Here is a 10,194-nt window from a genome sequence, read left to right on the forward strand (position 1 = left end):
CTGGCCTTTATTTAAATGTTTCAGTTATTCAGCATGACTCTGTTTGCATTAAATTATATATTTAAAAATGACTGCATTAAAATCCAATTCCTTTTGATATCACTGTAAATGTAAATGGAATGCTTCATTTGCTGATCCCTTGTCCAGGCTGGGGGTGGGGCTCCCACCAGGGGTATCCAAACCTCTCCAGCTGGTCTCCCTCCCCTCCCCCCCACTCAGGCTTCCAGAACATTTGCAAGCACAGTTGGAGAACATGGACCACTTGGTAAGCCCCACCAGCAGCCTCTCTGGGCAGCCCCTCCCCATCCTGTTCTGGTTTTGGTCACAGGAACCTGGTTTGGGGACACCCCTCCTCTACTTACTTACTTTAGGGGAATTAGTTAACCCGTTGAACCCTACCTTCTTCATGTGAATTTTTCTTCATACTAATCTTCTGCAAAAACCATAAATTCCATACATAAAGATGTTTCTTTGGTCCTGGGTTCGTCCTTCAGGGATATTGTGCATGCCTGGAGTGCCTGCCCTGGAGGAGTGTATTTCCTAGTGTGGTATGACCTTCTAGAATTTTCTGAAATACTGGGAATGTTCTGTATCAACATTGTCCAATCAGGTACCCACTAGCCACATGTGGCCATTGAACACGTGTAAGGAAGTGAATTTTAACTTGATTTAATTTAAATAGCCACATCGGACTGGTGTGACTACATTACTGGATAGGACAGTTCGGGGTGGGGGAAGGTAACAAAATACAGAGAAACAAGATTTACAAAATGTAAGCACTACGAAGAAAATAGAAGTTGGGGTGAAAGCAGTAAAGATTTTGAGATAAGGTAGTCAGGAAGCTTCTCAGAGGATGTGATGTTCACCAGTGAAACATGGAAGATAAGGAGCTCTTACAACCCCTGGAGAGAACAGGGAAGAGGATTCTAGGCAGTAGGAATAGCATGTGCCAAGACCCTGGGGCAGGCCCGTCTCTGGCATGTTTGTGAAGAGCAGCGAGGAGACCTATGTGGTTAGAGCAGAGTGATGGGGGAAGGTCATGCAGGGCTATGTTGGCTGCAGAGACGCCTCTGACCTTCACTTGGAGAATGAAATCCAAGGGTGCCCTCCCTACATGGTATGTGCATCCCATTTGATGAGAGGAGGCACCAGAGAGGTAGAGCTGCTTGCCCTGGAAACATAGCTAGGGAGAAGTACACACAGCTTTCCATCCCAGACCTTTCCCCGCTGCCATCGACTACTCCAGTGTGATCCTGTTGTTCCTTTGCAGCTCCAGAAGATTCTGCAGGATCTCCAGGAATATCATAAACAGGTGAGTGAGCAGAAGTTGGGATATGGGAGAAGCTGAAGGCAGGGAGGAGACCGGGAAGAGCCTGCTGGGTATGGGGAGTACTTGGGCTTCAACCCCAGTAAGGTGGGGGCTCTGAAGAGCTGTGGGTTGGGAGGGGCTGGCTCCAGGACTGGCTCCAGAATGTCAGTGGGTCCCCTACACCTGGGCGTGATCTCTCCTGAGTCTCCTCCTTCCGGGGCAGCTTCCAGTGCCCTTGCATGGCTGGGATGAGGCCAGGGCCTGCTTCAGCACTTTGCAGGTTAATTACTTCAGCTCATAAGCGCCTGTTCTGTGCCCCGCACGCCAGACTATTGCAAGTTCTCAAGGGCACAGACCACACTCCGGCAGGGGGCAGGTCTGTTCTGAGGCCCAGGCTACGGCCTCCTGGCCCCAGCGCCTTGCCCAAGCTGAAGCACGTCTTCCATCCCTGCCTGTCCTCCTGCCACCTGGCCCTTTCTCCTGGGTGCTGGCAGGACTTTCTGCCAGTGCCAGCTGTGACTGGCAGGGTGCCAGGGCCATGTCTGCAACTTAACGGGGCCTGGAGTGAGCAGCTCAGGGAACAGGGAGAAGACAGATCCAGAGTGAGGGGGGCCCGGGAAACCACCAGAACATGGTTATTCATTCAACAGATACTTATCCATCGCCTGCTTGCCAAGTGTTGTTCAAGGAAATAGCCCCTATCCATGGGGAGAGTGGAGCTTAGGAAACAGGTGTTGGTGGCGAGGGCTGTATAAGGTGGGGCTGCATGAGAGCAGCCCCAAGGGAAGGGTGGGAGTCAGAGTGGGAGTGGGTTGCAAGGCAGGGTGGTCAGTGAACACCCACTGAGAAGCTGACATTCGCGCAAACTCTTGAAGTACATCAGAGGGAGTGTAGCTGCCTAGGATGAGGAGTGGACCAGGCAGCAGGCACAGCACATGCAAAGGCCCTGGGGCAGGACTGTGCCTGATGTGTTGGAGGACCAGCTGGGAGGCCTGTGTGGGTGCAGCAGAGTGAGGAAGGGTAGAGTGGGAGGAAGTGAGGGGCAGGGTCTGATGCGATGGGGAGGACTTGGGCTCTTTACCCCAGTGAGGTGGGGGCCCTGGAAGGCTGTGGGCTCAGGAGGGGCGGCCCCATGAGTCAGGTGCTCGATGGTGCTCTCTGGTGGTGGTTGTGGGGAGGGTGGTGCTGGGGGAACCAGTTGGGAATTTCAGGTCTGGTACACTGGTCACTTAGCGCAGTTCGGTGGGAGGAAATGAACAATGGTGTATGTGTTTTGGAGAATAACCTAACCGTACTCGCTGAGTATCGAGCAACCGGGGGCAAGGCCCCCAGATGAGCCACTTCTGTTGCTGTTCAATCTAGGAGGGCCCCTCCACCCCAGCCCAGAAGGCCTCAGGCTTTGCTCCTTAGCTGTCTTGCACAGACTACCTCCACCTCTCCTGTCTCACCCTCCTTGTTTTCCCAGACTCCTCGCTGTGAACTTAAAATCCCAAGCAGCAGCAGCCCCCCTGCTCCCCACCTCCTTCTGAACAGCTCTCCCCAGGGAGGGCCAGCTAGCAGGCAGGAGGGAGCAGCGCTTTTCATGCTGAGTGCATTAAAGTGCCAGTAAATTGCGCATTAACGAGCCAGGGCGAATTGGGGAAGGCTCCCCAGGGGCCTTGCTGCTGGGAGGCCCAGCTGGGGAATCCAGTCACTGGCTGCCCCAGGAGGCAGCAGCCTGGAACAGCAGGACCCTGAGGGGGGCTTTGAGGCTCGGGTCTCCCACTCACCTATTTGCCCAACAAGCAGGGGAGTGTCAGGGCCAGGGTGGAAGCAGGTCAGTGACACCTGGACCTGTTCTTCCTGCCTTTGGGAAACTGGTTTCTCTGGGCCTTGATTTTCTCCTCTGCAAAATGGGAACACCAGCCTCCCTGTCAGACAGAACTCCCATCCTCAACGTTTACATTGTTTTCCTTTATTAATGATCATCCTCCCTGAATCAGGACATTTCTCCAGGATTTTAGAGTTTGCTCTGGGCCAGACACCTCTGGGGAGCTTCTTGGCATTCATCACGAGGACAGTGAATCAATCAGCAAGGCCCACGGGCACTGCCTCTGCTAGCCAGAGACCAAACCCACGCTCTCCTGTGGCAGCGTGGCACACAGGTGATGCTAAGCAGGCAGCTCTAGCCACAGTTCACGTGAGGAAGAGCCCACGAAGCTCGCAGCTTCCTGCGACGGGCAGGTCTAAAACATTCCCAGCATCACTATATTTAGCCTGGCACTGGACTAGCTGGAGCGGTGCACAGCCACATTCCCATAAAGCTCCTTATGGTGCCAAGGAGGTGGGCCTGTGACTGTGTATTCTTGGGAACACTGGCCAGGAGGTTCCCATTTTACTTGGTCTGTGTCCCCAGCCTGATGCCAGGCACATGCCAGGAACCCCTGCTCTTCCCAGAGCTTGTACCCATCTGCTTTGGCAGCCACTAGTCCCACCTGGCACTTGAAATGTGGCTGGTGGAGCTGTAAGAATTACACTTTGAATTGTACTTTCTATTTAGATAGCCATCTGTGGCTGGTATGGACTGTGCAGGGCAGCTCGGCCGGGTGGAGGGAGAGGTTAAGAAGGAGTGGGCACTTGTGCTGGAAAGTGCTATGGGGAGAGCTGTTGCTGCCACAGAGAGGCTGTCCTAAGGCAAGAAGGCACCTGTGGGTAGGAAGGAAAAGGAAACTTAGAGATACTTTCTTTGTATCCTGCCAGCACTTAGGCAAATGTGAAAGTCAGTTCCACCCGTGGAGACATGTGCGGGCTGTTTTGTTGCTTGAAGCCAATCTAAGCAGAGTAGTGTTCAGGTTTCACTTTCCCCAGAAACATCTGGGCCGCAAACCCAGATCTGACTCCACTTTCTGCCGATGTTCATGGAGACTGGCCACTAGGACCACGCTCGGCACCCCCGCGGGTTCTGTGTGTGAGGACTTTGCTCAGCAGCGTACAGAGAGCTCTGGGTTCCCTCACCCGCCCAGAGCATCCCGACAGGTGGGGCAGCCCCGCTGACACACGGGGAGCTGGCCTGTGAGAGGGGTTCACACCGGGCTGTGCGATGACAGGGCGACCTCGCCCTGTGACTGCTCGCTGCCCCCGTCTAGGCAGAAAATTTCCTCTGGATCTTGGACACCTGCAGCCAACCCCCAGGTTTCCAGCCCAAGAAGGTGGGTTTCTGGGTCCTCTCGGAGGGAGGGGATGAGCTCAGAGCAATGGCAGGTGTCTCTGTCTCTCGGAACCCAGAGGCTGCCAACCCAGGTAAGCTGTTTATTCCCTGGTGACTAGACCAACCAGGACTCCTGCGGGCCGGCCAGCCCTGAGGCTTCCTGGCACCCCAGGATCAGGACCCTGCAGCCCTCCGGCCTCCGGGGATCACCCCACTGCGATGTCATTGCCACGAGGTCGTCCGAATGGCTCCAGCAGCTCTCCCGAGCAAACGAGGCTGCAACTAACCAGCTGAACACGAAACCCCCCCAGGACTCCGAACCCCAGTTTTGGCAGGATGTTCTGACTGAGCAGCTCTGGCGGGTTTTTGTCGGGCTCCCTGATAAAGCAGATGGGCCAGGACCCAGGAGTGAGTGTTCCCAGGGCGGGAGGAATGGGGTGGCCTCGGCCACGTGGAGGGGCAGCTGGTCAGCCCTTGCCAGCCCTGTTTCCCTCTCTCCCTCCCCCCTCGTCACAGTGACAGAACAGGCGCCAGGCCTGGTAAGTGACCAGCGAGGGTGGGCTTCCGGGCTGGGTGGTACCCCTGCGGGGCCTCAGCCCAGGTTTTAGCTTCTTCCCCTCAGAATAACTCTCCCTGCCCACCCCCAACCCCAAAACCAGACCAGCCCCCTGAGAGTCAGCCCAGAAAGCCTGGGTCCTAAGGGTTTCTGCTTCGGAGACTCACCCAAGCTCTGGTCTGACCAGATGGTTCCATTTCCCGAGGGCAGGAAAGCCAGGAGCCGGGACCACACCAGCGGAGGGCAGAGCCTCCTACAGAAGACACCCCGGGTAATCCCAGTGGGGGGGGTAGCCTGCCCCTGAAAAAGGGGGTGCCTGCTGCTTACCCGCTTTTGTCTCCACCCAGTGCTCAACCTGCCTTCGCCCTCCCCCAGCACCCCCGAGGGTTCTGGAAACACCGGGAGCACAGGTTCTGGCGGGACATCAGGGGGGATGCTCTTCCACACGGCCCAGGTGAGGCCGGGGCCTGAGCAACACCCACATAAAGGCTGGGGGTTTAGGGCAGAAGGCGCCAATGGGGCTCAGCTGTGATTCCCTTCCCCCCGCAGGAGTCTGCTAGGAGGCCCTGTCAATTTCTAAAGCCCATGTAAGTGTCCATGCAGCCCCTCCCCCTGTCCAAGGGTAGCCGGGATTAGAGGTGTAGGGGTGTCGGCCCTCCTTCCCCGTCACCATGGTTCTGTTCTCAGTAATGGGGACCGAGGGATCTGGGTAGAGAGGGGCAACTCGGCCAGCTTCACTGCCTCGCCCCATATAACCAGAGCCAGGTTCAAGGGCTTTGGGGAAGGAACATCCATGGCAGGGAGCGGTGCAGAGCTGTGCCAGAGCTGGTTGCAGTCACAGCTGTGTGACCTGAAGTTGAAGGATCCCAAATGTGGAGGAGAAGTCTTCCTGGAGGAAGGAACATCTGGTGAAGGCCTGGAAGGATGAATAGGAGTGTTCTAGGATAGGGCAAAGCATCCCGGCAACGGGGAGCAGTGTTTGGTTGTGGGACAAGGGTATACGGGGAGGACACAGGATAGGACCTTGAGGAAAGAAGGCCTGAGAGAGAACCCCAACATCTGAAAAATAGAGCCCCTCTGAGACTTGAGGGGCACTCCCTCAGGCAGAGGGGCTCACAGGCAGGCGGGGGTCCTGAGACCTTTCCTTCTAGATGCTGGGACCCCGAAGACTTTGAAGACACATGGACAAGGCCGGATGTCTTGCCCTGGCAATCCAGGAAGCTGGCCGTCCCCCACAGAATGGAGAAGATGCGGGTGCTAAAACCCGGGGAGCCCTTGCTTGTCACCACCATCAGCAGCTTCACCAGGCACGCATTCACTTGCGGCAGGAGCGGCATCAAGGTGTGGAGCCTGGTGGGCCAGGTGATGGAGGACAGGTTTCCGGAGAGCCACCTGAGCATACAGGTGCGGGCGTGGCCCCGGGGTGTGGGCTTAGGGGAGCAGGAAGGGCTGTCCCTGGGGAGGACACTCACCTGTGACTCTACCCTCCAGACCCCCGGTGCCTACCTGCGTACCTGCCTGCTGTCCCCAAACAGTATGACCCTGCTCATGGGCGGCAACAGCCTGGCTGGCGTGACCGTGTGGGACCTGAAGGCCCCTTCCCTGCATGTGAGAGAGAAGCTGCCCTGCGCGGGGCTCACCTGCCAGGCCCTGGCCTCTAACTTTAAGGACAACCTCGCCTTTGCTGGCTTCGGCAACGGCACCGTCAGGATCTGGGACCTTCGGGACCAGAATGTGGTCAGGTGCGGCCCAGGGGCGGGCCCTTTCCCGGCTTGCCGGCCAGCAGGGCCCGGCGTTCGAAAGCCGAAGCGCCTTGTCTATTTGAACTTGTATTTTTCTCTGCCTCGGCTCCCCAACTTCCTTTTTTTTTCTTCAAGATTTATTTATGCATACAAGAGCTGGGGTGTAGACCAGAGGTGCGGGGAGGGGGGGTGGCGGGCAGGGGGAGGATTCACCATGAGAGAGTGCGGAGCAGAACAGGCAGATCCACTGACATACACTGCTGAGGGGAGCAGCAGGGAGTCAGGAGAGGTCTGTGGGTTGCTCCCTGGCTGGGGACGGAGCTAGGAGCTCGTGCTGCAGTGGCTGCCAATGGCTTGATAGCCCCGTCTTTAACACCTGCGCCAGCAGGGAGGCCCTCCCCCATCTTCCCAGGGGTGTGACTGAGCAAGTGGCATTTGTGGGGCCCAGAGCTCAGTCTCAGCCCCGTTTTCCCCAATGTCTCCCCTGGCCAGGGATCTGCCGGGCCTTCAGGATGGAGCTAAGAACCTGGTTGTCAAAGAGCAGCAAGTCTGGACAGGGGGTCTGGATGCCTGCCTGCGCTGCTGGGACCTGAGGTCCCCCAGGGAGCCCCAGGAATACCAGTTTGATTTTCAGGTGTGCAGGCCGGTATGGGGCCTACTGGCCAGGTAGCAGCTGATTCCTGGCCCTCAGAGTGGAGGAGGGTAGACGTTGGGGAAGAACGAAGGGTAGTGGTACCCCAAGTCTCGGTGATGTCGGGAGGAATGGGGTGACTAGAAATATTCTGTTCCACTGACAAAACAACTCTGGACATTTCCACACTCAGACTTGCTTGGTCTCCGTGATGGCCATTCCAGGTACAGAGGACAAAGCCCAGTTGACACATGAGCAGGCAGAGGGTGGCCGTGGCGTGAAGTTGCTTGCTGGGGGCCTCGCAGCCAGGGAGCGGGTGGTCGACCCCCGGGGTGGAAACCTGACCAGATCCCTCTCTCTTTGCCCCCCAGATAATGAGCCTATCCCCCCACCCCTGGGAGGACTTCATCCTCGTGGGCACAGCCAGCGGCCAGCAGTGGCTGCAGCCCACCCACGGGGGCCAGAAGTACACAGTGGGCTGCAAGGACAGCACCATCCTGGGTCTCCAGTTCTCCCCACTTGGTGAGCGGCTGAGTGGAGATAAGCCCCCCCAGGACCCCATCCTGTTCAACTCCACCCACTCCTGACCCCTCCTGATGTCCTTCCCTTGCCCCCAGCCCAGAGCCCTCGTCACAGGATCTGCTCAGCAACTAAAGCTCTTGCAGGATCATGGGGGCCCCCCCACACCCTGTTCCCTGATCCCCAAGGGTCTGACCCTCAGCTGCCAGCTGCCAATTTATTTCCCACATAAATTGGTGCCCTTTGCCTCCTGCAGGGCGGTGGTGGGTGAGTGTCGGGATGGACAACCTGATCAGCGTCTACAGCATGCCCACGGGGACCAAGGTGTTCCAGGTAGGAGGGTGTGCGGGGCGTGTGCAGGTGTCCCCGGTGCTGGGGACTGAGCCTGCTGGGGAGTCCCAGGCTTGAACAGAGGCAGAGCGGAAGGGGCGAAGGTGGGTGTGCCCCCGCTGGCTCACCCCGCCCCCACCCAGGTCCCCGAGACCTCCAGCATCGTCTGCTGTGATGTGTCCCCAAACAACCGCCTGATCATCACGGGGTCCCAGAAGCAGGCCGCGGTGTACCAGCTCACGTACTGAGGGACCCCGTGGGCAGGGCTTCCTTCGGCGCCGGCCCATTGGGCGGGTTGATCTTCGTCACTGTAATAAAGCAACTGAAAAAAGTAGGGTGATGTGGTTCTGCGCCCTGCTCTGCCTTGTGCACCTCAAGACCTGGAAGGACTCCCTTCAGCCAGGGCCCGGGAGCCCTTCTTGTCCACTTCTCTGAGGATGTGCTGAAAATCAGTGAAGCCGCCCCCGGAGGGAGGGACGTACCCCTCCCCCCCAGGAGGAGAGGACCTGGAGCACTGCCTCTCCACTGCCTCCCACACCTCTGCGCTGCCATCGCAGATCCCCAGGGGCTCCGGCCGAGTGCCCTGTCTTGATGGGTGCGATTCAGCCAGCGGGCATCATGCCCCTCCCCCAACATTGGACAATGCCTGGGGCCATCTGGATTTCAGAACTGGGGGTGCCCTCGCCTCAGGTGGGTGGGGGCCAGGGGTGCTGCCCCATACCCTTTGGCGCCCTAGACGGGGCACCGCCCTACTGTGAGTGCCGGGGGCGGGGGGGGGGAATGAGCCAGCTCACAACAACAGCGTGACTGGCTCCCCTCCTCCCTCTGCTCATGGCTCTGAAATTGCCATTTGCTCCCCACCCTTCCAGGTTCACAAGGGCCCCTGATGGTGCTGGCAGGTCTAGTTTCCCTAACCTGGAGGATTCTCTTTCCATAAAGAGCCTCAGAAACTCACCTGGAGTGTTTCCAGCAGGGACCCTGTCATTTCCATCCAGGTCTCCAGCCACCCCGGCATCACTTTCTAAGTCAGGGTCCTCGTGGCAGCCCACATGAGCTTCTGGAAGCCAGATCTGACTATTATGTCACCTCCCCGGCAGCCCCTCCCAACTCGGGTTGCTATTCCCACAGGCTTTCTCTGCTGAAACCTCACCTGGAGACCTTGAGCAGACTCCACTCCCCTCCTGGTCTGCACCAGGTCAGGCTCCTCCCCGCAGAGGCTTTGTATGTGTTCTCTGAGGGCTCAGTGTCACCTCCTTCGGGGCCGTGACATTTGCTTAGGACCTTACAGTGGGCCAGGCATCATGCCCGGCTCTTTGGAATTTTCTCTGCCTCTCAAAGAAACAGCTACACCCCAATAGCTACCCACTCCCTGACATCCCCCAACCCTTGTACATGTCTTGCCCTGGAGCCACGTGTCAAGGAGGCCAGGCCCGAGCGTGCTGGTCGGGTCCTGGCGCGCTGTGGGCATGGGTGGGGACGTCAAGTGTTGCTCCATGATGTTTTGGTCAACCACGGGCCAGAAATACAAGGGGAGTCCTGCTAGACTGCACCTCACAGCCCAGATGTGTGGCAGACTGCGCCATCTGGCCTGGGTAATTACACTCCGTGATGTCGGGACAAAGACAAAATCGCCTAACTCTGCATTTCTCAGAAAGTGTCCCTGTGGCTAAGGGACGTGAGACCGTATTGTGTTCAACTGCCATTTGTCACACGGCATAACTCAAGCCAGCACACTTGTTTCTTGCGGCGGACACCCCAGTGTTTCACCCAGAGTAAGTGATGCGACCGTCCCGAGAAGGGAAAAGCAGCCCCGCGTCACGGCCAGAGGTGGCGTCCATCGGGGGAGTGCCCAGCAAAAGTTAACCGCAGTGGAACCCAGCCCCATCCAAGACAGAGAGGCAGCTGTGATAAATACATGTA

The 10,194-nt window shown here is 57.8% G+C and overlaps 1 protein-coding gene across 1 annotated transcript; it reads left to right on the plus strand.

Annotated features, from left to right (window-relative positions):
* Window positions 1-253: 253 nt before the first annotated feature.
* Window positions 254-8,522, plus strand: TLE6 (TLE family member 6, subcortical maternal complex member; the record flags this gene model as incomplete). The annotated part of the gene is made up of 11 exons (XM_084248627.1): window positions 254-265; window positions 1,271-1,312; window positions 4,435-4,588; window positions 5,400-5,506; window positions 5,602-5,639; window positions 6,204-6,456; window positions 6,544-6,794; window positions 7,287-7,428; window positions 7,797-7,947; window positions 8,201-8,277; window positions 8,418-8,522. 11 exons carry the CDS (start codon window positions 254-256, stop codon window positions 8,520-8,522), a joined length of 1,332 nt encoding a protein of 443 aa, XP_084104753.1.
* Between the last annotated feature and the right edge of the window lie 1,672 nt (window positions 8,523-10,194).

The sequence above is a fragment of the Talpa europaea genome (genome assembly GCF_964194135.1).
Source record: "Talpa europaea genome assembly, chromosome: 12".
Lineage (NCBI taxonomy): Eukaryota > Metazoa > Chordata > Mammalia > Eulipotyphla > Talpidae > Talpa > Talpa europaea.